Raw genomic sequence first — 27,869 nt, forward strand, 5'->3', positions numbered from 1 at the left:
ATTATTTAACTATTAGTAGTACGTCTACCACTTTAGCGCAGGTTTTTAATGGTACATGACACTAAACATTACCCACTCCTAAGCCCCGCCTACTATCATTTCAAAAAATCCGCAGACCCCATACTACATATTACAGTATTTCATACTTCAGCTATATATACTTTCTACCTCCCTTAATTCCATCCAAAATCCCATTCTTTTCCTTCATTTGCCTCACTTTCCCAACATTTTCTCCTCTGTTACAGTCTTTAGCATCATATTGTTTCATATTCTCCCCCAGCCACTTGTTCTACCTCTTTTGAATTTCTTCCGTGCCTTCTTCTTTCATCTCTTATCTATCTATGCCCAAAACTTCATCGTTTGCTTTCATTTCAGTCCCCATTCTTCTTCATACACACATCTCAAAGATCTTTGAAATAAATTATTCTTTTAACCTCAACGACCACGTTTCTGAACCACGGAAAACTAGGCTTCATATTGAAGTCCCTTATATGTTTACGTAATGTGCCCATCATTAACTCCCACCTCTCTGTCAATTCTTCTTTGCGTAATAAAATGCTCCTTTGAATGTCCCCACCACCTTGATTACCCTCATCCAAGACACTTCCCAAATAAGTGAACTATTTTATCTGTTCTAGTCCATGGCCCCCAAATTTAATATTCACCTTAGCTTTCCTATTTTTTCAAATCTCTTTACCTTTGCATTTCTATGATTAATTCTCATCTCATATATGTCCTACTGATTCTTCAATGCGAAAGGCAAAAGCTATAGCCTCTTGGCTGTCTGGCTAACCAACACTTGTTCATCCGTATATATATAACTGATTTGATGAACAAAGAATATCATGAATGGATGTTTTATTCCTCTTTGTTTTAAAAGTATATGAAAAATGATCTGATTTGATTAGATCAATTAAGTATCCTTAAAAAATAACAACAATTTAGGTGTCATACTGATGAATGGCCGTTGATTTGTAGGGAAAAAAACATTCATTCTGGTCACCTTACCACAAGGACATCCAATCAGCATTTGATTTAATACATGAGAATTCCATCAGAGGGATTACATTCCTCGTAATGTTGCGAGGCCATACGATTTATTCTGCAAATGACTTGATTTTGGTCAGGAGCTACGAATTTGGCCAATATTCAAGTTCCCAAAATAAATATGAATCAGATTGTTATATTTTAGATAGCAAAGAATTTATTCGGAAAAGTTCCGATAACATCTACTGGGTGAAGTATGAAAACGGTAAACTAAGACTACCATTGAAAATACGGCTCAACAATTTTTTCCAAATATAATGAGGAATTAAAAAGGAAAAGTTTCTATCTCATGAACGAACGATGATTTTCTGTCTAGTTCTACGCCTTGCACTGACACATTCTAATTTCAATTTAATTCTTCAGTTAACTGTTTTATACATAGTTTACATGCCATTCACCCATTTTAAATATTTTTACTATTATCCTCAAGTTTCATCAACACGCGAAAGGAATCTCTACCGTTACCTAAACGGCCTGTGTTCCAACGTTCCCAACCACAACTCTTTGGTTGGGTTCCTGAAGACAATGTACACTAGGATACTCAACAGAACAGAATGGACCATACCAAACCATAAAGTGGGACATAATACTCAGATTGCCTAAAAAGTACAGTATGTGAAGAAATGAGTTTGGAACTGTGAAGAAGGATGAAGAGATGCTATGAAAAGAGATGAATTATAATTATCATACTTTCTACTTTGAAATTAACATCGTAACAAAGAAATAGCTTAGATAGCCGCGCATAAAGCTTTCAGGAAGTTCTCTCGGGTTTCCCACCGGGTCAGCGTGGTGTGCACCGACGTTTCGACGGCTAACTCTGCCATCGTCTTCAGGGTGAAGTGAAGACGAAGGCAGAGTTAGCCGTCGAAACGTCGGTGCACACCACGCTGACCCGGTGGGAAACCCGAGAGAACTTCCTGAATACAATACGCCGGGAAAAACTGAGATCCTTCGCGCATAAAGCTGTTTAAATTAACTACTTTTATGGGATTAAATTATTATCAATGATTGTTTAGAGGCACATTCTGATTGCTTAAAATTTTTATTCAAAGAAAAACTTTATGCCTCTGATCCAATTGCGCTATTTAAGCTTTACCTTTGCCTTCCTGTAGAGCTGTGAAAAATAAAATACTGCATTTCTCATTCATAGATACGTAAGATAAGGGATGGGTGGAAAAATTATCACCTGCTTAGGCCAATTTCTTACTGTCACCTTTTAAATTATATTCCCTAAAATGATACGCTGCTTCTGTGAATAAATTAATATTATCAACTGGATCCATGATTCATTGGGAACAGCCCTCAAATTATTAAAACCGAGTTAAATAATTCACATACGCATTAAGGCATAAAATTGGGCACCAGTTATATTTAAATTCAATCCTTCCTTTGAAAACGTATGCAAAGATCGAGTTCTAACGATTCTCCTCGTTTTGACATTTTTCGATTGCAAAGAATGATTTATACTTTACATCATGTCTTCCCTGTTGACATTTTCTTCAATATAGCTATGCATACTCGAAAGAATTATCTTAAACCAGTTATTTTGCTTATTTTTCTTATTTAATTTTCGTACATAAATAATACAGTAAACTTTCAATTGTTTCTTTTCCAGCTTGAAGTGCAAGAAGGTAGAATTGGAGTAGGAGCAATTTGAAAGCAGTTAAATGTTTAATTTTATTTCATCAGTTGTCTGTTTTAGTTTCAACAGCGTATGCAACAAGAGAATTCCATATTTAATAAGCAGGTGCATTTGAATAAGATCATACAATCATACGTATACGGCGTATGGTGTGAAGTGGTGGTACAGTGGGTAGAGCATTGGATTATTGCCCGGAGGACCCGGGTTCTATTCCTGGGCACTCCTAGCCTCACCCAAATGCGTAATTTTTCAGATGCTAGATCATCCTAGGAAACCATAGGCAGTACAGGGAAAATAACTGTCCCCCTTCTGACCTAATGTGAGAATTGCCCACGCCGTTAGGCCTTGTACTAGGTGACCTATATCCTCATCTATCAAATTGACTTTCCGGTTGATAACTGCGATTATTTGGCTAAGAAATCCTTTTCGCTTCGCAATAATCACTTTCAGTCGAAGCGACAATCGACGAATGAATTTACAGCATTTAGTGGATAAATGTAACGTAATCATTAAAAACAAAAATGTATAAATGATTACAATACAACAATGTTAGAGTATCAAAATCATTCACCTTGGTCAGGGCGAATGATTTTTATACTTTTGCACTGCAATGCATATTAGCGGACCACCTCGTCAAAAGGTCACTGTCGCGGCATCTCCCGCAGTTTCTTGGAATGTATACAGATAGTGAAAGTGCCATTACCCTCTTATACACGGCCTTTTGTAATGCACTGTTCAAAGATCCTGTAAAAACATTACCGACAAAACAAATAATGTGCCAATTATGGTCGGATAAAATATTTAAATAAGCAATACGAGTTAAGTCACTTATGATTAATTATCATTAAATGACACTAAAAACTCCAAATAAATTTTAAAATATTTTCGTTTTATTTTGTCATGAATTGGAATTTTAAATAATACTGAGAAAATGCCATCTTCTTCAGTCTTCATGTCCGCGAATCTCTGTAAATTTTATATGCCCAATATTGTACGGAACATGTTTACAGTGTGTTTTAAGTTGTGCCTTCATCCATTTCCATGTGACTGGTGTAGCCATGGCCGGGTTGAAGAGGTGTTTGACGATCGCGTGGTGCCTGTTGATGTTCTGCACTGTCGCGGACCCGCAGTCGAGACACCGGGATTCCAGCCTGCTCACGTATTTGGTCGGAGAATCCGTTCTGGCGGTCGACTCCTTGGCGAGAATGATTGCCGGCGCCCTCGGAAGCAGAGAGCGGAGCACACGATCGGCAATGGTAAGATTAAATTATCCTCCCGAAAGTCACCCAACGGAAGGATCCTTTTATGGCAACACTCAACGCTTTACCATTCGGGAAATGACTTCCTCGCACGAACAGCAGAGCATCTAGAGCGTTGAGTTTTTGCAACTTTGGGCTGTTCTCGGCTATTAACATGAGTACACTTTCGGTTTCAGGCTTCAGTTCGTGGAAGTTGTAAGTGTCCATAATGGAGGAAGGAACAATGTACTTTTCCACGGAGTCGTATCGGAACGACGCGACGCGCTTCACCGTGACACGGCATCGTCAGGTACCAAAAGAAACCATTTTTTATACCAGATGATGCCGCAGGTGCATCGTATCACGGTTTAACGCGTCGCTCAAGCAGATAATCTGCGGACAAATACGTTGTTCCTTTCCATATTACATGCATTAGCCTTAGTATTTAAATCCGAAGATTTGTGAACTGCAGCTCACATTGATATCTTTTCTTTCAATAAAGATGGAGGCTAGTGAAATCAACTGATACGGGAGAGCAATAATAAAAACGTTTTCAGAACCAAGACTGTATTCCGAAGCATCCAAAAATATGGATGTATACACGAGTCCCGAGAAAAAAAAAGTTTGCGCACGAAAAATTAATACTAGGGTAGAGTTTTTTGAATGAACCTATGCTCCTCAAAATTTCTCTGATAAAATAAGAAGGGGGATGAGGCTCATTTTGGAATCACGATTCATGTCACCAATGTTTCCTCAAGGTTTAAAAAAATTTGCATTTTTTCCAACGTAGTGAACTAAACGAGTGATTATTTGAAGACATAAGGCGGGACGTTAAGACATAAAATTGGAACTCAGAATTACCTTTTAAGTGCCAAACCAGGCTTAAGAATACCTTCCGATTTCATTTTGAATTATTCGTTTCCCCAATCTTGCAACTCTTCCGTGATAGTAGTTTTTAGGGGAGGCGACCGACAACTGAGGTCATTTGCCCCATAGGGGATGGACAGGAAAGGATTAAGGGTGGAGAGAAACCCGGCGTCGGCATTAGCCTACTCTTTACGAGGGGCGCCAAGGGGTCCGCAGTTTAATGTCCCATCCGACAGGCGGTGTACTCACCCAAAGTACCCTCCACAAAGCACCTCAAGTATGGAACGAGATACCTCTGAAAAATATTCAACACCGCCGGGATTTGAACCCGCGCCTTTTGGGTGGGAAGCCAGTACGTTAGCCCCCGCACCATCTCGATCCCCAACTCTTTCGTCTTCTATATTTTATTCCAGACACACCATAGGGTGAAAGGAAAGGCGAAAATGTTAACTTCCGTAAAATGGCCATGACGAAACCAAATGTTTACTCTCGTGTCACACGTGTGTGATGCGATAATTTTACATGGATCCTTTAATTATAAAGTCACTAGAGCGAGGACTAGAATTTCGAAACGCCAAAACTGCAACGTAACCGAAGTAGAATCATTAGCATTCCAAATACATGAGCCAATCCAAGTTTAATAACTGCAATTTCCCAAGGACGACACCCATGAAAACCTGATTCATAAATTTCGAAGGTTGCAACTCTGCGAGGGCAACATCATATGCGTTCCTGAACTCCTGTGGACCACTTCGAGACTGGTTCCACGCGTCAAAGAAATTATAGTTCTCATTTTTGGATCAGAGAAAAAGTTAAACCTGTTGTCTTGCATACTCTCTGTGCCACAGTGTTCTAAAGCACCGCAGTGACCTAGGCATGTTAATGGGCAGCTAGGTATCCAGCGGCGGGACGTAATATTGTCTGAGGTTTAAGTCCCTAATAGAACATCTGGTGGACGTGGAATCTAGGGAAAAAGTCGCACATGGTTAGCAGCGGAATTTGCCGTTATTAAATCATTCTGGTGCAGTAGGTACTTTTATAACCAATAAATGGATAGAGAATTCCAATCACATTATCCCAGTGTCCTACTAATGAACGGCCGATGTTGATGGGATGAAAGTTTTATTGCAACGAAATATCTGCGGGAGAATCAATTATTCTTATTGCGCAGGTGATACACTGCACTCTTCCTGCTCGTGTCTTGCTTACCTTGCATACTATCGTCATGTCTTTTAACATTGTTTTCCTCATATTTCTAGCTTAACTCCAATGCTATTATCCTAAATACACATGCAAAACTCTTTCCCTCTCAGTAAAAAGCTAGCCGCGTTAGCGAAGTGCGCAATTTCGACCATGTTTTGACGGAATTGGAATATATGCAAAGAGGTTGCATCGAGACGTCAAACATGTGTTATTTTTATAAAACTTCCTCTTTTTGTTTCGCTAAGTCCACCACATCAAATTAGGATATTAAAATAGAGTCATGATAAGTTACAGTAAAAAATCATATATTTTATACATGCTCTCATGGCAGTGGAAGACTTACGTGAACCAAAAGAATTATGAATTAATTGTGTCAAAATCCATGTCGTTCTCACGAAATACATATCATGCACCAAAAGATAAGCTACAAAATAGCGTTTATACATCATAAACTACTTGCATTTTAAAAATTTATATCGTTTAATTTTGGGGGAAAACAGTGGAAATAGCCCAGTTGTAGAAATCGGCGTCCCAGAACAAATCAAAAATAAATTTTAGAGCACATTTTAAAACTTGATAAGAACCTCCAAGAGGGCTATGAAACTATTTTCACACCATATCTGGAAATGAACAACGCATAAATGGGTGTTGCATTAATTTAATCACTCTTTATTAGTGTATGAGCTAAAGAGACACATCTACACCCGCAGTCACGATCCTACCTATTTTCTTATCGAAATAATCGCAATTTTTCACTAGTTGAAAGATTTATTTTGATCAGGTTTTGATTAACAGCAAAGGTATTCAGGTTATTATAGCCTGAAGATGACACAGTACATCTAAGCCTAGTGTTAAATATATCCAATCAGTGAAAAATTGCAGTTATTTGACTTATCAATTAGAAAAAATGTATTTTTCTTCTTTCTACCTCCTTCATCCTTCTCAAAGCATATTTCGTACACTTCCATTCAGCTTTATACCTCTTGATAATAGTCCATGTTGTCTAGCGTTATCATGACTTCCTTACCAATGTCGCTACAACTATTTTCTCTCGAAATAGTGATGACATGAAAGTGAAAATGGCATGTTTTGGACTACCGATATTTTATTGCTTTGATATTTCGAGCACTTTGGTGCCCCTAACGTTTTAACCTATTGCCATTAATGAAAATGAAGAAATCAAACACACAAAATACCTAAAAATCACCTTCTCATTTGAAATAAAACGGGAAAAACACGTTAGGGAACATCCGTGGAATAATATTCAGGAAACTAGGGTTCATCAAGCTAATCGTGAAGAAATATTCTCAAATAAGAGTTGAGGAGAGGTGTCATTTCCAGTTGGCCCAATCTTGGATACGCGCCAAGTAAGGACCCTTCGAAAAAGGGCTAAATAATGAAATTAAACAGGATATAAAGAACATTTTCCCGTTGAGTAAGGAATGATTATGAATGAACAGAGTGTTGTTCAGTTATTGTAGGGCCCTCGTGGAGAGATATCGGGAACATGAAGACTACAGGAGCGACATTAAATCGTTCGAGTTTAACGTTTCATGTTTTCAATTAATTACATTAAGTACGAGGTTAATAATAAGATAAGTTCATTTTCCGACGATAACGTGACTTACATAGATATCCGTAATCCTGAGGATAAAGTAGCTTTAGTAGGACCTGAAGATGATGTAATACATCGAAACAGGGTCGTGCTATTAAACTTATCTAGTGGAAAATTGTTACTATCTTTTCTTTATTTAGATTTTGCGGATGACCTTACCGCTGTACCAAATTGGTGCGACACTAAGCAACGAGAACTAAACATAAAAAAATGGGTAGTGATGGACTTTTTTCAATAAGATCAGTTCCCTATAGAACGTCTTCTACATCAGGAATATTGAAATAGAAAGTGCAGACTCGTTAGGCGTTACCATTACTCACGCCCTCTCCTGGTGAAACACATGCTGGTCAATAATTACCTTCATGACGGGTTACATAAAACCACCTAACTCACATTTCTGTCATGGAGCTCTCAGAGTAAGACGCAGGTAGATAGAGAAAGGAAACTTTCTTTTTGCAAAAATGGTTGGGAATGAATGATGAAAGTTTTAATAGAACAGCATAGGGAAAACTTTAATGAAAATTCTATGAACTTAACTCACTCAACAACACTCCACTCTACATTTCATTATTGCTACTCTTAGTGCATCGGAAATAACGTTTGCGGAAGTGTAAATAGGTTGAAAGTAACAACCATTGATTGTCTGATGATGAAACAAAAGACAACTAAGTGAACACTTCGGCCTCAATGCGAATATCCATCACATGACAGTTCCCGACGAATATTACAGGGAAATTACGACGTTTTATTAACGATGAACACAGCGGCAAACTGCAGATTTAATTGAAATGCGACGCGGACTGTTTCTCAATGGATCTTTGCCAAATTGCGTAAGAATATGAGATGAAAAGCGTTGAGAAATGAACACGTTTAAAATTCAGAATTAAATATGATTGCTCATGATTTTTGTCAAGGTTATGATAATCACAATTTCAATCAAGGCCACTGCACACTGAAATCACATCTTGTCAAAATTTGATGCATGAGTATTCTCGAGCTAGAAACATTTGCGAAATTCGTTTGCGGGATTTATTGGTTGTCTTGCATAAAATTACCCAAAGATACGGCCTCGAAACCATTCCAATTGACCTTGTTTGTTATAACAAGCACCGTCATAGTAGTTCAGTTTCATCTCAAAATGCCCATTAACCTGAACTGTTTTTTATTTTCCTATTGACTATGATAGGGTTATCTCTTCCATGTCTACCATTGATCTTTCCGTTGCCTCTATTTTATTTCTTGGGACAAATTTACCGCATGCTTTCTATTTATTAACCATTGGAATCCCTCCAGTTTCAACACTTATCTTTTACCTATGAAAGTCTTTTGTTTGTTGACTCATATATTTTTATGTTCTTTCCAAGAAATTCTTTACTCCTTGAAGCCAACTAATTTTATTTTCTTTCCGCAAGGATAATTAAGCGTCTTGTTATTTTATTGACATATATTCTTTCTTGATATTATTGCAGTTTTACCACTAAAGAAAGGTCTAGGATGAACACCGACTGCATGAGTAAAAAGATATATTTCTTTATGATATCTGTGAATTTCTATGGCCGGTTGGAATTACTTTGTTCCCAAGAATAAAAAGGAGCTTAAAAGGCAACGATTTTGGAACGCTGGATAACGCTAAAGAGGCCGTTATCAGGTGCCCGAAAGAGGTTCCCTTCGACTACTTTCAGGAAGCGTACCACGACCGGCAGATGTACTGGAATCGATTCGTCGATTCACAAGGGTGCTATTTTGAAGAATTTTAGTAATTTGTACTTTCATCTTCAATACATTCTTTCCCGAATTAATTCGACCAATATTTGGCACGACACTGTATCCCACTTGGTGAAACCGACAGCACGTCACACTGTACTCCAATCTCTTTACAATCAATAATCTGCAGAAGCCTGAGCTGCCATCTAGGAAAGTTTCAACGGGATATCTTAGCTAATTGGTTACATGGTATGATTTTCAAATCGTCGCCAGTGTTGGAAAGTATGCAAATCTCTAAATAAAATTGGTAAAAATGTGCATCAAAAAATCAGTCATACAATCAATCAACAGGAAAGGATGTGTTAAGAACAGGATCATAGGAATCCATTACAGAAACGCTGTTAGTTATAAAGTAACATGGTTCAATACAATGAGATTCTTTGACAAGGGAGCAACCACTTGACAATGGAAAAGGTTTGGCAGCGAAGTTTTCCCGTGTTCAAGTCATTCACGCAATGTTCCCTGCAAATGGTTACTTACGATCGCGAATATTTCGATATCAATTCTTCTTACACTGACATTTGCTCTTAGATTACACTCCTTACAATATTCATGTGAATAGGTCGCAAAACTTCGTCGTCAACTTTAGAAAGAGGCCTATTCGATAATCTTTTTTACTCTACCATTAGCGTCTAGAACTGAGACAGCACTCTCTCTAGGTATCTGTACTAAGAAATAATACCTGCTAGAAGATTTTTAAGCAAAAACAGACGTAAAATTGGGTTGAAAAGTCATTATGCGTAATAATTTTCAATATGATCAAAATCAAATCCAGATAATAAAAATAATTCGGCCTAATTTCTTACACAGCGATTTTAAAGAAAAACTATTCTTTGGGAAATTTCAGATGGTTTTTGGTGACTCCTGAAATATTTGGATGGTTTACAAAATATCTTTCGCCAGGATTATCATTCAGATTCTTTTTAAATACACAGGGTCAACAACAGATGCCCATAGCGGAGAAGTTCATGTGTGACACCAAAGGATATCGATCCAAGACTCCCCCCAAGAGCGTCCACCGACTGATGCCCGGGGACATCGACGTGGTGGCAGCCATGGGAGACTCTTTAACCGCCGGGAACGGAGCTTTCGCCACAACTCTGCCCCAACTTTTCCTCAACGATCGCGGGATATCCTGGGCCATTGGTGAGTATCACTGCCCTGGACGATCCAGGCATCTCCACTCTATGAACCACGCGCCGCCACGTTAGCGAATGGCAATGGTTGCTACGAGAACACCGAAGAAAATGATGGGGAAGAAGTCCTTAAATGTGGAATTAAACGTACACAAGGCAGTTTGTCAAACATCCCGCATATAAAATTTACCATTTTGGACTGCAAAATCTGTAGCCCTTTTGCAAAAGATAGTTTTTGCAGCGCATATGGAACTGAACATATACTAGTGTTTGGTAAAATTAACCATTCTGGAGAACAATTAAGAGGGTGTTAAAAAGAATGATTTGCCAATTTTCCATTCTCTTTTCAGGTGGCCAAGATACATGGCGGTCTTACCTGACGCTACCCAATATCCTCAAGGAGTTTAACCCTCGCTTAACCGGCTATTCCCTCGGTAAGGCATATTCATATTCCAAGACGGCCAGGCTTAATGTCGCAGTGGCCGGTGCGATAGATGACGACCTCCTCTATCAGGCTCAGATCCTTGTTAAGCGAATGCGCAGTGACCCTAACATCGACATGGAGAATCATTGGAAGGTAATAATATGTAACTCAACCCTAACCCATTCCTTCATAGTAGCCCATACTAAGATCGGGTTCGAACGGATTTCATGTGAAAATTAGTTCTTCCCGTGAAAACGAAAGTTTTTTCGGGCATCATCTGAAGGGACTGATTGAGGAATAGTTTATTTTGAATTCTAGTCTTTATTTTATAACCAGTAATATTTCTTTCTCAAAATTCTAGGCAATATCTAGCTTCCACATGTTGCTCTGACATTTTTCGCTTTCAGCAACTGACCTTTCGTTCATAATGTTAAAACCTGCTTTATACTCGCACCTTGTGTCATAAAAGTTTTTATTTAAAACTCTTTTGGTGAGACCATATAGTCATGGCCGCAAAATTATTTGGCTAACTAGAAGTAGGGCAAAGATGTATTTTTTCAGCAGCTTTATCAACATACACTAGAAGACGAAATTAAGGGGAAAAAATGGATATGGAAGGATTTAAGGTTAATGGGGAAGAAATTAACTTGAGATGTTCCACAGATAACACCGTAGTAATAACAAGGATCCCGAAATCATTAGGTACTCTTAAAAATAGTGAAAAAAGTAATTTGGGGATTAAACATTAAAATCGACTGGGAGATAACTAAGGATCCTAATATTGGGGAGAGAAGCTGAAGACGGGTCATGGTAAGAAAAAAGGAATTAGAAAAAGATAAATCTTTCTCTTGTCTCAGAAGAAGCATAATACGGGATGTCAGATATTCGACGAGCATCCAGTGTGGATTTACTCAAGCTAAGGAGGTGTTCACGTTAGTTTAAGAAGTATTGTATCTAATAGAAGAAAGAAGAAAACACAAAAATCAATACAAAAAGGTATCCATGGGAAGTCTACAGTGTTAAGAGACGCAATAACAACCGTAAATCAGAAAAATTCAGGGAAGGATGGATGAGAAAAATACCCAAAAGGATGCATCAAATCCTATTACAGACAAATCTTTCAGTTGCCCATAGTTTTGAGACATCACTTCAAAAAATCCATCCCACAAAAAGCAAAGTCATTCGGAATACGATAGGTTCTAAATTCATATTGAAAATGGATGAAAAGTGAAGATATGAAAGTAATATCCAAAAACTTTTAACACTGGAAGTGAATGAAACAACAGGATATGGATGATGTAGATACTATAACGTTAAAAAGGACACCAATAAATATATCAAAAATCAACATTTTAGAATGCGAAATTGATCGAATGGAGGAAGGGTCACTAATTATTGAAGAAATATCGACCGTAAGTATGTGTTAGAAATTTTAGAACTCAACGAATTATTCTTAAATATAGTTTACCATAAAAAATGATTGTAACCTAGGGTCTACAGTTATTGGGTCATGTTAATCAGAGCTTATAAGTACCATAGCTTGTATTCCTTAGGTTCATCAAAGACTTGACCTAAGCCAGTAGACTACAACTAAAAATAACAGTTTAGAATCTAGGAGCATTTAAATATTAATCTAGTTAAATAAGCGTTGAAAATTAAGGCCGTCATCAATTTAGATAAAGGATTTAACAGATACTAACGGAATAGAACGCTGGTTATACTAGTAAAATAGGAGCACAGGATTTTAATTTGGAGGCTGTATAAATAAATGTGGGTGACGTGGTTGGCACGTCGTTTGAGCTAGGCTATTAAATGAAATATCCTATTTCCGGGGACTGCTCACCTGTATATAGTCCTGAAAACTCTAGGTCTTACAGGAAAACGAACTATCCCCCTTAAGCTGATGTATGAATAACATTATGTCGCGCTCTAGGGGCAAGCATGTGTAAGATAAACTGATTTCTTTTATCAAGAAAACCTCATGATTAATGAAACCAATGTATCAAACTAAATTCAAGGTTGATTACAGAGTTTTGCTTTAAATAAAGTTGCCAGGAATTAAAGACGGTTTTAATGCTGAAGAAACAAGTGTGTACAAGGATAATGAGCTGCGTATTATAGCTAATAAATTAAATTTAAGAATAATAACTGAAATCAAGTACTCTTGCAAACGCAAAAGTAGTTAAAATTGTACCTTTTCTTGACAAAGATGCTGACCTTCATGGCAAAAAGAGAGAAATAAAATTAAAATAGAAATGTCATCCAAAGTTGTAATGAACCCCAAACAAACCTTAGAGCTAAAATAATGGTTGGGAGGATAGGACAACAACGTGAGGTCATCCAGTCAATTAGACGACGGAAACAAAAAAAAACACGAACACAGCTTTTTCACCCAGGAAGCAGGATCATTAATGATGGGAGAGCAAAAAAAGAAACAGTGAGGCGAATAGCTTGACTAAATAAAGAACTCTAACAGAATAGTAGTCCACCATCAACCGATAAATCCAGCAAGGTATTAAAATGAACTGGAACGTCCCATTAAATCACAAGCATGGAAAATGCTCTCCTATAACAAAGTACAGACATTATCAGAAGCAGAAAATAAAGGGCAGAAGGCAGTGATAATGTGGCACCGGATAACCATGGCAGTAAAAAATACTCGGAAAATGACGAATTAACAATTCCTACACAGGGAACAAAGAAACTCATTAAAAAACACTGCCAGCAGAGGATAAAAACTTCTTGGAAATCGTTCAAGGCACAGCTACTACCTAAAAACGATCACAGCAGGAAAAAATGGACAAAGTAGAATTAAAGAGAAATATACAGAATGGATATTCTCAAGTAAATAATAAGATATGTAAACGTTAGAGATTATGAAGGCGCCAAAAATACTAGTTGAGAGACTCACAGCTAAGTAATTGGCATCATCGGATAAATGGCTGCGGATGAATATAAAACAGCTATAAATATTAACATAATGCCCTCTTGTTTTGTATTTGGAGCAGAAATGGGTGTCCAATATCGATCGAGTCAGGTTATTTTGGGGTGACGATCATGTTCCCCACCTGGAGCGCCTATTCGGTCATTATAATTTACTTTACTAGCCATGCATTGTACATTGTACAAAAACTCGGAATAAAATGTTTTCTCCATACTTATGTTGTACAAACAGATATATTCGTGTTATTTTTTAGCAGAACGCCATTTTAAACCCATCGCCTTCGTTTAAATAAATGGAAAATACAGGTTGTATATTTTTTCCAAACTTTCTGTTACTACATATATGCATACAATATTTGAACAGCAACATATCATTATTCTTTGGAAGACAATATTAAAAAGGCTATAAATCTTCTATTTATGTTAAAATTTAGTTAAACAAGACCAGTCACAAAGGTATACATGCAGTTGGTAATGGCAAAAGCAATTGAAAATTTGAAGAATAATAAAAACACTTTCTGTTCCTTTGCAGGTTATCACTATCCTAATTGGTGGCAATGACATTTGCATTTTCTTATGCTCGGATCCGGTACGTCACGGAAGTGAAATGCATCTCAAGCAGATCCGCGACACACTTGACTACCTTCAACAAAATGTCCCCAGGGCTTTGGTTAACTTTGTGCTTCTGCCAGGTACGTGCAGTTTCTTTCAACAAGTATGTTAGGCAAAACGCTGCTATCACTCTTTGTAATTTTTTAAACTGAAGTTAAATACTAAATTAGTGACGAGGTAGTCCATGGGGGTAGAACATTGGTCTACTGATCGGACCCGGGTACCATTCCGGTTGCCGCCTCTACGTACACTCCGCTTCCCCCCCAATCTATGTCAATTTCCGGGTACTATATCTTTCCAAGAAACCACAGGAGCTGCAAGGAAAGGGACTAGACCCCTTAATTTGACGTGTGAATTTCAAAAGCCGAATAGGGCTAAGTACTAGGAGAGATCTACTCTCACCAATCGAAACGACTTTCGGGTTGCTTATCATCTACATCTATTTAATACCCCGCAAGCCGCCGCAAGGGCGTGTGGCGGAGGGCGTTATTTCAACTGTTTATATATACGGATGGCCTTGAACTATCATGCGTTTGAAATGAAACGATAAACCACTGAGCAAATATCCAGGTCTTTTAATTTCGAGGCGACGGATCTTAAAGGATAGTGACCGCATTTGACATTGTATTCGAATTCAACAACTTTCGTACCATAATGGCGATAAATTCTGTAAAACCCTTAAGTATGCGAACAAGCTGGTAAACCGTGATCGACAGTCTACGTCCACCTAATACCATGTAAGTCGTCCAGAAGGCATGTGGCAGAGGGTGTTAGGTTACCCGGCTTCAGTAAATGAATGGATAAGTGATCGAAGTTTTTACTTGGCATCTAGACTCATCGGTTTAGGATTTATCGTCATTTGACTTTCCTTTTGTTTGATTATGAATCGTACGGGAAAAGAAAGTGTTCCTGACTCTATTGATGCTAGAGTATATCTCCTTTATCTTATCCTAATGGACCAATTTGCCGTAATTTATTTATTTATTTGGGATACATTGCTGTTAGGCGATAAGCCGGGTGGCAATGACATGATATAACAAACAGTAGTCATTCTTAAAACATATCACAGTGTCATTAAATAGTCGCCATTAAATAGTGTCATTTAACAATCCCATCATGTATACCTTTTGCATTCACGCCTAAATGATTTAATGCTTTTGGGTAAGGGCTTAAAGAGTTCATCAGGCAGCTGGTTCCACTCTTTGATTCCCATATTTAGGAACGAAAACTTGGCGGTGTTTGTCCTTTGGGGCATGTATTTGATTTTAAGCGGGTGATCATTCCTGCCGAGATAACATGGCTTATTTACACTCTCGTTCAGTTCTTTCCAGCCTCCGTCAGCTTTCAATATTTTAAAAATGGCACACAGTCTATTCAGCTTCCGTCTGTTCTTTAGTGACCCCCATCCTAGTGAGCCTAGCATGTCACTTACACTGTCGGTCTGCCTATGTCGCCCTAAAACGTACCTGGCAGCCTTCCTTTGCACTGCTTCTAATTTTTTCACATGCCCTATTTCAAAGGGATCCCATACTGTGGTCGCATATTCGACAATAGGCCTTACAATTGTTTTGTAGGCCAATTCTTTAGTTGATTTAGTGCTTCCTTTGAGGCTCCGCATGACCCAGTGGAGCGATTTAAAGGCCTTGCCTACCACATAATCTGTGTGAAGTCCCCACCCTAAGTCTTTACTTAGGTGTACCCCTAGATATTTACAATTATCTTTTGTTACAATCGTTTCTCCCATTATTTTATATACCCTTCCCTCACCTGCCTTCCTTTTGGAGAATGAGATGTGGATAGTTTTTGCAATGTTTATCTCCATTTTGTTGATTTTGATCCAATTAGTCACGTTATCTATGTCACCCTGCAGAACGTCGTGATCACTGCTGCTGCTGATTTCCCTATAGAGTATACAGTCATCAGCGAACAATCGTATTTTGGAATTGACACATTCCGCAAGGTCATTCACGTAACAAAGAAACAGAGGAGGACCAAGCACGCTACCCTGAGGTACTCCGGATGTTGAGGGGTCCTAATAATTTCTTCGATATCATTAGTTGAAGCGACTGTCATGGATTTTTCTAGTAGCCAGTCTCGCCTTCTCTCTTCGTGCTTGAAGGGAGTTGGACCCTTAGTTCCTGGTTTAATCGTCTTAGGCTCTCTATCTCATTTTAATATTTCTTCACAGTTGAATTAAATTACACGGATAAAAACACGTAAAAAGTCTGGGTAGCTTACCATATTATCACAGTAAATATCTCAAGTATCACTCATATGGAGACGGCATAATTACAGATTAATTCTTTTGCATAAATTATAAGCGCATCTCTTTAGCTGAAATGATGCTGAAAAAGTATTATTAGTACCGTCCTACTAAGGTACGGTATTATAAGATTGGAGAAATCAAATATAGAACCGACAGATTTAAGAAGTCATTTTGTCAGAAGAGGCAGGGGATTGTAAAAAGCTGTAGGCGACCGCGATAGGGTGAAAAACAGTTTTTATTATTCGAAGTAACATAATATGTTGTGATTATTTCATTTAAGTTCCGTTTATTCGTAGAGAAGTATTTATCGCTTAAACACCGTAGTGCATGTACCTGAAGTTATCATTGTGTGTATATTTTGAATTGTTTTGCATAAGTATTGGTAACTAATAATTAAGAAAAAATTAATTTTTGTACCTTAGCGGTGACTGTCAGGGTACCATGTTAGATGTAAATATCACTGAATTTAATAATGAAGTCATTCATTCAATCAAATTACCGAAATACAGGGGAAGTCAGCCTTACCTGATGTTTTTTGAAGCGTTTTCTGATTGTTTACGTCAGGTAACGCTGACTCACCCTGTAACTATATGATCAGTGAATTATATTAATGTAATTTTGTTAAAATATTTAAGCTTTAGCTCTGCAGAGCGATCCACCGTCTTTTTCCTTTGAACACCTCACTATGGCACAATGGTTGAAATATGCGATTTTGATTATAATTTGGCAAAATAATTGTATCTAATGACACACCAAACGACGTTGATTTCTACTTTTCCTCTTAGATATAATGTCCTTGGGCAAAATGCGCAACAAGCCACAGATGTGCCAACTTATGCACTCCCTCGAGTGCCCCTGCCTGTTCGGAGCGAATGCTGATTCCAAGAGGGCGCTAGTCAAACAAGGCATTGATGGGTACAGAAGAGTGGAAAGGGAACTGGTAAGATCAAGCATTTTAACTAATTTATTTCGCCATTTTTCTATTAATTAAAGAAGCTAGACAAACTTTTTGCGATTACCTGAACCTCATGAAACCTAAATCATTCTTTTGTGAATCCTTACTAACCTAGATAATGTCAATCCTTACTAGTTTTCTCTCTAAACTGCGCTTAAAACTGTCTTATATATGCATGTCGGGTTGCGAATATTGGATCAATCTTAAATATATAAGAGGTTCCCTGCTAATTAGACGTGGAGCTCGATCAAACAGTCGCGGTCAATAAGCGAATGCACTCGGATGAGGCTATGGGTTAATCAATGGGTAATATTGCTTTAAAATGGCAAATGTGAAACCCTATGAGCAATGCCATGGCTTGGCAAAAAGTAACCCCTACGAAGCAGTGGTCAGAAATCTGGAGAGGAGGCATCAGACATCCAAACGATAGAATGTGAAAACCAATGGAATTCTTTCACTGTAGACGAGACACAAATTATTCTGACCGATTAATATTGCGATGAAAAAAGCGATGTGGGGTGAAATTACTATTCCGTGGTCCATTAACACCAGTCCATCACCTCTTATTTCTCATGTTACTTATTTTACTTCAGGAACGACAAAGTCCACCTATGTAAAATACTTGAGAAATAAACTTGTTTCCCCTTTAAATCCCCGGCGGAATCAATGCCAAAGTGTACTTCAAACAAGCATAGAAGACGATGTGAGATAAATTAAGAGTGAAAAATGGAACGCTAGATCTCTTTGGCTTCAAAAACATGAAGAAGTGCTTCGATGGTTAAATAATTATTTAAAATAAAATGTCTGAAGGAGAGGAATTTTAATGTAGAATCTCAACGATCAAACACGCGGGATCGGAGAACAGAAATGAAGGGGTGAGGATAACGCTCCGAAAGAATAATCAAAAGCCGGTGAATTATGGCGTAGCTCCATGATGACGAATTACTTTAAGATCTAGGACAAAATCGAGTAAATCAAATAGCATGAAAAATAAACAGAGTCTAAAGAAGACCTATATGAGCGATCAAAAGGTGAAACAAAAGGGAAAAAATTAATTAAATTTTTATCGAAACATAATTTATTACTGGTATACATTCCGCTTGAAAACTCGAACAGGATATAAATGTGTAGAAAGGATGATACCAGTTTCTCCACAATCTTATTCAGCGATATTCAGTGCAATGACTGAAAATTTTCATGAAGATACAGGAAGCACAATGGTCGTGAGGGTTCAACAAAAAACCACCAAGACCAGCAATCTCAAACATAAACTAATATTACTCACCCAATGTAGAAGCATACCATATAACGCACAATACCCTAAACCATGAAACCCATAACCGATATCCAATATTATAATGCACAAGTAGCTTAATCAAAACGCCACCCAAAGGAGCCCCACCTGCAAGGGAATACCGAAGTGGGCAAACGAAGGCAAGCCGAACGGCGTCCAGAAGTTATGAAGATGATGACTGGAGAATAATAGAGTAATTATACGTCCTATCGTTCCGCGGAAAACTGGCCGCTAAAGTGGTAATTGAAAGAGCACAGGTGGATCACTAGACAAATCCTGGAGGTTGGTATGAGGTCGCATGCCTGGTAGGGGATGCAGGGATCACCTGTTTGAACTTAATCACACAAATCGAAAAGTATGAAAGACACAGATTTGCTGTTTAGATCACGAGTGAGCAATGATTTGAGCGGAAGGTTTTGACCGAGAAATTCGAATTTGGTCGAAGGGACACTTAGGGTGAAGAATATTCTAAGTCACAGATAGAGTAGAGCCATATTATTTCTATGTATGAATATGATGGAGGTGAGGGGCGTTATAGGTTTCTTGATATTACCTAAAACATGCATGTCTGGATTTGCGTGTCCCAGCAAAGAACAGCGCGAAGAATACGTACTTATGTCTGCATTATTTTGCGTAAGACTATTTTATTTAGATTTTGATGGTAAATATCTCAATATTATGGGCACCGTATGCCTTCACGTCCTTTAACATACGCATATACAGAGAAGGGCGGAGTTTGTTCGTACTGCAAGGTTTCCTCCCATTTATTTTGATCATAAATGAATTGGAATCACATCACTGAACCAGCGATAACCAAGGCTGTAAGATTTCACGGAGAGCGGCACTGGAAAAAGAACTGCCACACCCTTCCCCGCTGGGGCGCGACCTTATCTACATCTTGCCCGTTCAACCACCATAGCGTGGGGGAGGGCGTGTTAGGTCATCAACCATTAGGGTAAAAAGAGGTTTCACTAGCTCTAGAGCCCATAGCACCCCGCATGACTCAACCGCAAACCATCTCTTGGATGGTCATGGTTTGACTCTCACACTAATATCAGGTTTTGTATTTATAAATTGATCCTTCGTCTGCCTCTCGATCACTTTATCAAGTATGGGAATTTCCTAATATGACAACGAGCACACAGCCCACATTCACTTAGTAAACATCCATATACACTTGATTAACAATTCAATAATCGAAAAAATATCTTAAAAGAGAAAATACATGCAATTAAAAATATTTGCTTGACTCCCATGCATGAACTTCCATCAACATTACAATATAAAAGAGACAAAAGTCAAAGACCCTGGATACAGGTATATTTTGAAAAAATTCAGACCAGCCTCAGAGTTAATTTAGGCCAACTGTTCCTCGGCTTTCTCTAAATTCAAACTGATTTCCATTTATAGAAAAACGTCCACATTCACGCCTACAGAGGTGCGAAAAAGTGCGGTCACATACAGCCTTCATTTAACTAATAATCAACAAAAATTACGGTGAATTTCATTGCTACCAACTGTCTATCGTTAGACCTCGACTCACACGGGAAGGGATGAACAAAATCTCGCGGTCGGATGAAAATACGAAAATAAAATAATATTTTTACCTTTTTCTGAAAATAAATCAGAAAATACTGGGAAATCGGATATGAATCGCCCTTAATTAGAGACAACACCAAACCTTGCTGATCGGGAGACGATGGGTGTTCAGATCTAGCGTCGGACGGATGAGTAATATTCATTTTGAATTTTATTGAAGTCAAAACATTTTCCACTAGAGGCCCAAGGGAGTCAGAGAGAGGGAACCATGTCCCCCTACTTCTATCCACCACTGGCCGCAAATTTCCAAAACCATGCCGTTTTTTTTCAAACCGGCATGATTTCGTTACGCAGAGGCAAATACCAACTGTCACAATAACGAACTGAATACATCATATTAATTATATTAATTGTGAATGGACTGGAACAGTAAAACGGTTGTATCAATTTTTTACCAATGATACAAGCTCGATTCTTTCCTTAAAAAAATAACGGGATGACATCTTGCAGCGCGAATTCAATTAACAGGTTTCAAAACTACAGATGCTACCAAAGCTAATTAAATTTAGTGTTTTTGCATATTCAAAGACAAATTACGGATTTCTCAAATGCACAGATCTTTCGCGTCACTAAACAAGCATAGCAAAATTCGTGCCCCAGCGTCGATGCTATTTTAACCCCCCATTGGGCATGCAACCATACAGGGTTAAAACGGGCGCCCATTCCTTATACAGGCCTGTACCCCTCTGACACCGAACTTACGATTTCGGCAAATTTTAAACGTTAAACTCTGAAAAACGGACCATTTGTAATATTATTAATTCAGCACCAGGAGGAGTTAAAACTTTCCCTTTTTTTCTAGATCGCAAGCGGTCGCTACGACACGCGAGATGATTTCACGGTCGTGCTGCAGGAATACACGGAAGTGGCCGTGCCAGAGGACATGAAGGACAAGGATGGGCTGGCGTCCATGGACCTGGGCTTGTTTTCCGTGGACTGCTTTCATCTCAGCCAGAGAGGAAATGCCTACGGTGAGCAGCATTCGTTTTCCCTAAACTGCCTAATGGCGACCATGATATTAAACGACTAATAATTAGCAAATCGATGTACTATATTACCTTCGAGTTTAATGGATGGACAAGAAGGAAGAACATAATTGAGCTAACTGCTGAGGCCACAGGCATATCACAAATTATAGTGTTATCAATTTTGCCAGGAAAAATTGGGTGCGCAAAAATTTTTCGGCCAGAAGAGTGCCGCATGTTTACTCAGTGGAGGATACATGCAATTGTGTGGTCAAGCGGTAGCTGGAAAGGCACTTTTCCGTCTAGAATATAGAAAAGCAGAAGAGGAATGGACCATACAGTGAACTGCACGACAAAAACTAGATGGATTGGACACACCTTGAGCTATTTAGAAACAAATTTGAAGGGACTTAAGGAAAGATACAGTGAGGAAGACCTTGAGACAATATGTACGGCATAGGACATAAACCGGATATGCTATCAGGTCGTGAGGGATTTAACACTAAATAGAAAGGAATCGAGGGTGGAAGTACACCAATCTTTGAATTAAAATGCTAATGATGATTTAAATTAAGGAAACTCTAGGTACGAAATTAAGTAGTAATTAAGTAAATTTGAGTAGTAAGAGTAGTAATTAAGTAAATTCTGGAGTACAGAAATTAACGTTTTTAGGGAATCAGTATCATATGGCCAAAACAGGAAAATATCATCGATATATCTGAGCCACAATACAGGTTTAAGGGGTTGCTTTATCAAGATTTTTTTCCCTCCGAGACCAAGAAAGGTTTGCATAGGAAGGGCTGAACCTGCTGCCTATGGCACAACCCTTGATTTGCAAGAAGAATTTATCGTTTCAGGAGAAGGAATTACGGGTGAGGAAAGGCTAAGGAGAAAATCAGTGCAGGGTATGTGTGGCCTAGGGCGTTAAGAGCGGCAGTATTGGAGAACGGATAGACCTTCTGAGTAGGGAATGGATGTATAAAGGGATGTGGCATCTATAGTGGCCACGGTAATCTCTGTATCTGGAGGGAGGGATGTTGATTTTAGCCTTTACAGGAAATGGTATGAATCTTTGTTGAATGACGGTAGGGAGTGGACTATTGGCTGCAGATAGTGGTCTACAAATGCAGAGATTCTTTCCGTTAGGGAGTTACGGGAGGACGATCGGACGACCGGGATTTCAGGGCTAATGAATCTTCGTGAGGAAATAGAAATGAGGGGTGCGTGGGTGGGAAGGGGAGAGGAGGGACCTGTCTGAAGGAGATACCCCTTCGTTGAACCCGTTGGGAGCGATAAATTCAACGAGTTCTTCCTGAAGCGCGGGATTTGGGTCTTCGGGGATTTGCCGGTAGGCAGAGGTATCAGAAAGTCGTGTGTTATCCTCCCTTATATAATTTGATCTGTTTAAGACTACAATCGTTGACCCTCTGTCCGCGGAAGTAATGATGATATTTGGATTCTTAATTTAATTCTTAATTCTGAGGATTCGGTAGGAAACAGGTTGGGTCGAGGATTTAGTGACTTGAGGAAAGACGGGTTGGTAATTTTGGACAGAAGAAAGTCTATAAAAATTTGAATTGGATGATTTGAGGGGAAAGGATTGGGTTCCTGGGCAGAAACAGGCTTTAATTTATGTAAGGTGTTGTGAAGGGGTCTGGAAATATGCTGCGGTAACGGTGGCCAATCCCAAAATACCTTCCATCGGAGATTTCGGCAGAAATGCAATACGCCCGCTAGGATTGTCGCGTGGTTCACTCTGATGGTAGGGGTGAAAGAAAGACCCTTGTCCAAAGGAGAAGTTAAATTTGGGCTAAGGGGTTTGAACGAAAGGTTAATTACGTGGTCTGCGGAGTCCGTCTCCTCGCCTGGCGGGATGGGGGCGGGTAGAGAGGCATTGGAATGGGGTGGCGCTTAGGGAAAACCCAGCGAGAGGTTGGCGGAGGGAGGATAAAGACAGAGGCAAGGTCTGGTTTGTAGAAGTGTAGGGGTGGGGGCACAGGGGGAGGGGTGGCCAGATATTTATATTTAACCATGTGAATGTATAAACCGCTATTTTTTGGGTCAGCGAGTCAGAGATGTAAATGCTAATATTTACGAGACCACAATAAAGATATATACAGATATACTTTATATCGATCTCGTAAATATTAGAATTTAATATTTCTAATGCGGAATCTAGAGGAGTATCAAAATAAAGAGAATATGCATGAAACAAGCTAACCTTTATATAATGTAGGCTATTATTACAATATAACTGTAATTTATTACGTTTTAATACATTTTAAAACAAATATTTACTCACTAATTTCATAAAATTAAAACCTGACAGTAAGTCCCAAAATAAATTAAGAACATTATGCTGATTAAGTTGATTTTGTCGTAAAATCGATGAAAAGTAAAATATCTCAATAGCCTATTCCCGAACAGCATAGTACTCGTACGAACGGCAACTTACCGGTTCTGCTTGGATGTACATTTGTACGCTCTCATAAATGTAACTCCTATAGTATTTTCTACACCATGATGATTGGTCCGATTTAAGCATCTCACAGAACCACGGTTACAATATTTTTTCCCACTTTCCAGCTGCCAACGCTCTTTGGAACAACATGCTGGAACCGGTCGGCTCAAAGTCGAAACACTGGACACCAGAGTTCAAGACGGTGAGATGTCCTGCAAAGGATGCACCATACTTTTTCACGAACAAGAACAGCAAGGAGTACTTTCAAAAGAATGATTACAACTCATTGGCCCTGGGATCTGGCTAAAGAACGGCCTATTCGGAGGATGGAAGAAATGATCCCCGTTTTTTATTCGATGGTCTTCGTTATTTCCACTTGGTGGAATCCATCTGTACATACTAATAACAATCGAGTATTTTGTACTATGGACACTACAAGAATTACTTTACTGTCGCAGAATCAAGTTTGATAATGGATCAGTTCATTATGTGTGATTCGACTCCAAGCCAAAGCCTCTACAAGGACGTGTCCATCATTGATTTATCCCTGTTGATCTCATTTAAAATGAAAATTCATGCGTGCGGTCAGAACTGCCTTTTTATTGAAGGGAAATGCACACCAGTTACTTTAGGCCGTGTATCGTGGTGCCAGTTATCACGTGATGAGTGATGCCGGGGGCAGCATATGATCCCTGTGCATTCTTTAATGGAAGTGACCGCAGGCCAGGAAAGTGACATTGACTCAAGGATATGGAGTGCCGTGAAGGATTCCATTTGCTACCCGTCAGCATGGCGATGAGCCAGTAGATTGCGGGTACAAGTAAACGTGTGTTTATGTCTAACGCATACAAACCACACGCCTCTGTCAACGCTTGATTATCATCGCTGCCAATATTGATCTTAAGAAAGGAAAAACAGGGTTCGAATTTACTCAATGGATAGACTTTGTAACCATATTTTGATGTAGTTTTATTTATACATTAACGTCAAAATCATATTAAAATAATGTATAACTGTCATAGTTTCTCGCCGTTATGAATGTTCAATCATGAACATGACATTTTGAAACTTGCATTTTATAATAAAAATAATTTCAAAATTTCGCAAGATAACTTTTTTAAATTTGAAATAACAAATAATAAAGAATGAATACCAATATGAATGGTAGGATACCATAAAGGGTGGGTTTTGGATGGACTTGAAGCCTATCAACCGCTATATTTTTAAGCTTCACCTAACACGGCATTTACAATAAGCCCTTGAAAGCCACATACTTTCTGCCTCCATTAATTACGTCCATTATGCCCATCCTTTTAATCTCTCTACCTCGATTGCCTAAGTTACTCCCCTCTGTCACAACCTTTAATAATCCATCGTCAATCAAAATGCTATTCATCCACTTTTCTTGACTCCTTTAACATGCATCTAACCTCCCCCACCGTGTCTAGTACTTAGTCTTTTGTTCCCCTTACCTAACAAATATGTTTGTTTCATTATTTACTCAGTCGTACTAACACGTTTGAAAGCCACCATTTTATGAAAATAACTGCAACTATATACACAATATTTTCCGACGTTAGGTTATAAGTATATAACTATTGAAGCCAGTGGCAGTTAAATTTGTCTCAGCGAGAATATTTCTACCACGCTTGTAATAATACTGTCGATCAACAGCTCATAAACGATTGAAATGATCTTGCTCATGACGCAAACATCCTCCGTGTGCACGCTGCGGTGGGTTTTGAGAAGTGCTGCGTGTGAGGCAACCTCGGAGGCTGTCAGCGAGTGAAGGTATTTCTAATTATCCTCTTTTAAAATCATTAGATGGCGAATTCTACGCCATTCCTTTGGTAAACGCAGCTTCATATTCGAAATAATGAAAGTAAACGGAGAGAGGTTAAATATTACTTATGAGTATATCGTTGAAATTTAATTCACCAAACGCAAAGATGCTATCGTTAGCATTAGTCTACCGCGGTTTGTGTAGGTTTTGGTTGGATCGTGGCACTAAATGTGACCATTTTCCTAACCCCTGACTATCAAGGCATTTGTAGTCGTGCGCAAAGCGCCACAGTCCAAGAGATTAAAGCCAACTGTAAACATTATGATGTTTTACCTTTGACAAATTCCAAGAAACTGCGGGAGATGCCGCGACAGTAACTTTGAACGAATGCCTGCGACATTGCAAGTACGGTATTTCGTCACAACGTCTTGTTACTTTAAGGTCCCCAAAATTTCGGATGGCATGAGGACGCCTCGGTAGCTTCACCGACTAAAACACTCAGGGATCCGGGATCTCAATGGATTCGTCGAGGTGAATGATTTCTACTCTCTGAAATTGTTGCAATAAAATGCACACTTAGCGGAAGACTCCATTAAAAGTTTCTGTCGCGCCATCTCTCGCAGTTCCAGGGAACTTATTCCCCATACTTGGTATTACCATACCTTATTCTTTACGTCGGCATGCTTTCTACCTTGTGTTTTGATTCCATTCAAAATGCCTTTTCTTTTCCTCAATCTGCCTCACTTTCCCTACACATAACCTTCTACTAACTCCCTTGCATCACATTGCCTCTCAATATCTCCTACATCCGCCTGCCCTGCCGTCTTTGAATTTCCCTTTTTCATTTTTATTTTTCTACCATACCCAGATCTTCTACGTCAGTTTTCTTTTCTGTGCTTTTTATTTTCAGTGTAATAGTCATATATACAATGATAACATAGGCACCAATTAATTTTTTATCAGTTCTAAAGCATTAAGCAAATCTGAAACTGAAAATTTGCCAATGTCTCCTTTATTTCACAAAATACTTTCTGATCATAAGTACGTCATTTATCAAATTTCGATTACCAAAAATAAAAGGTATTTCAGAGATAAAATCATTGCACATCTCCTTATAAAATTAGTTATTGGCAATTTATTTTATTGCCCGATTATAAATGTGGGAGAGCTTGCAGTTATACCTAATGGCATCGAAAATTCTTCCCCGACGCTAGGAAAACATTTCGCCTAGGGATTACAAATTCCACTCGCGCAATTTGCGCGCAGGTACAAATCACAAAGGTGTTCTCACCGAAACCACAAATATGTTTCAAGGACAGCCCAACTTCCCCGCGGGCTGCTATAGGAGAGTTCCCCGCCGGTCCTAAAAAAATGATGAAATTCGCGGGAATCCCAACTAAACCTCAGATTTGGCACCGCATGGGTCGCCAATGTCGACTTAAATGCATGGAGTGGGGAAGAGGACGGAAAGAATCCTTTTTTCAATCCGAACGGATACAGAATTCCGTATTAGCGCTTGGCGTTCAAGGGCAAGGTGCTCCGTGGGTTTTATTACGCACGCCCAAGGTCAGCGCGATGGTTCGGAGGTGGGAGTGGAATAAGATCTTATCGTGTGGAACAACGTCCGTCTCGTAAGGGCTTGCTTTCTTCATCCTGCCACATCAGATCCTTAGAAGGGTCGCCGGTGCAGAGGGCAGCTATGCAAAAAAAGTGAAGCTTAAGATGATAGGGTGTTGTCAACTTAGTACGTGACGCCATTGTCGGATTACCAACAGATTGCTCTTGCATAGTTATTCCTTATTTATGATTTAAATATTAATGTATTTTCCTGGTTTTCCACAGCAAAAAATCATTATTTTTCATGCCATTTCTTAAAATAGAGCTCAAAAGCGACATGTCAATAAGTAAATAGTTACAATAAATAAATTATAAACAATCTACATGTAAATACAAAAACATTTCAGTTTTTTTGCGAAAATGAACAATTCAGTTCAACCTTAATGAATGAATTCACGTTGTCTTTTGGAAAAGAAGTAATAAATTTACTTTCTTGAT

General features: G+C 38.7%; 1 protein-coding gene across 2 annotated transcripts in view; it reads left to right on the forward strand.

Moving 5' to 3' along the window:
- Window positions 1–25,057, forward strand: part of LOC139701016 (phospholipase B1, membrane-associated-like) — a 61,016-nt gene extending 35,959 nt beyond the window's left edge. For both annotated transcript variants that reach the window (XM_071599576.1, XM_071599575.1), the window contains exons 2-8: window positions 3,746–3,945; window positions 10,312–10,522; window positions 10,863–11,089; window positions 14,412–14,571; window positions 17,543–17,697; window positions 21,408–21,576; window positions 24,157–25,057. In XM_071599576.1, the coding sequence (XP_071455677.1) occupies window positions 3,748–3,945; window positions 10,312–10,522; window positions 10,863–11,089; window positions 14,412–14,571; window positions 17,543–17,697; window positions 21,408–21,576; window positions 24,157–24,338 (1,302 nt within the window). In that variant the 5' untranslated portion in view covers window positions 3,746–3,747 and the 3' untranslated portion in view covers window positions 24,339–25,057. The remainder of the gene's footprint in view (window positions 1–3,745; window positions 3,946–10,311; window positions 10,523–10,862; window positions 11,090–14,411; window positions 14,572–17,542; window positions 17,698–21,407; window positions 21,577–24,156) is intronic.
- The last annotated feature ends 2,812 nt before the right edge of the window (window positions 25,058–27,869 follow it).

Source organism: Hetaerina americana, unplaced genomic scaffold, assembly GCF_022747635.1.
Source record: "Hetaerina americana unplaced genomic scaffold, ioHetAmer1.1.p SCAF_11, whole genome shotgun sequence".
Taxonomy (NCBI): Eukaryota; Metazoa; Arthropoda; class Insecta; order Odonata; family Calopterygidae; genus Hetaerina; species Hetaerina americana.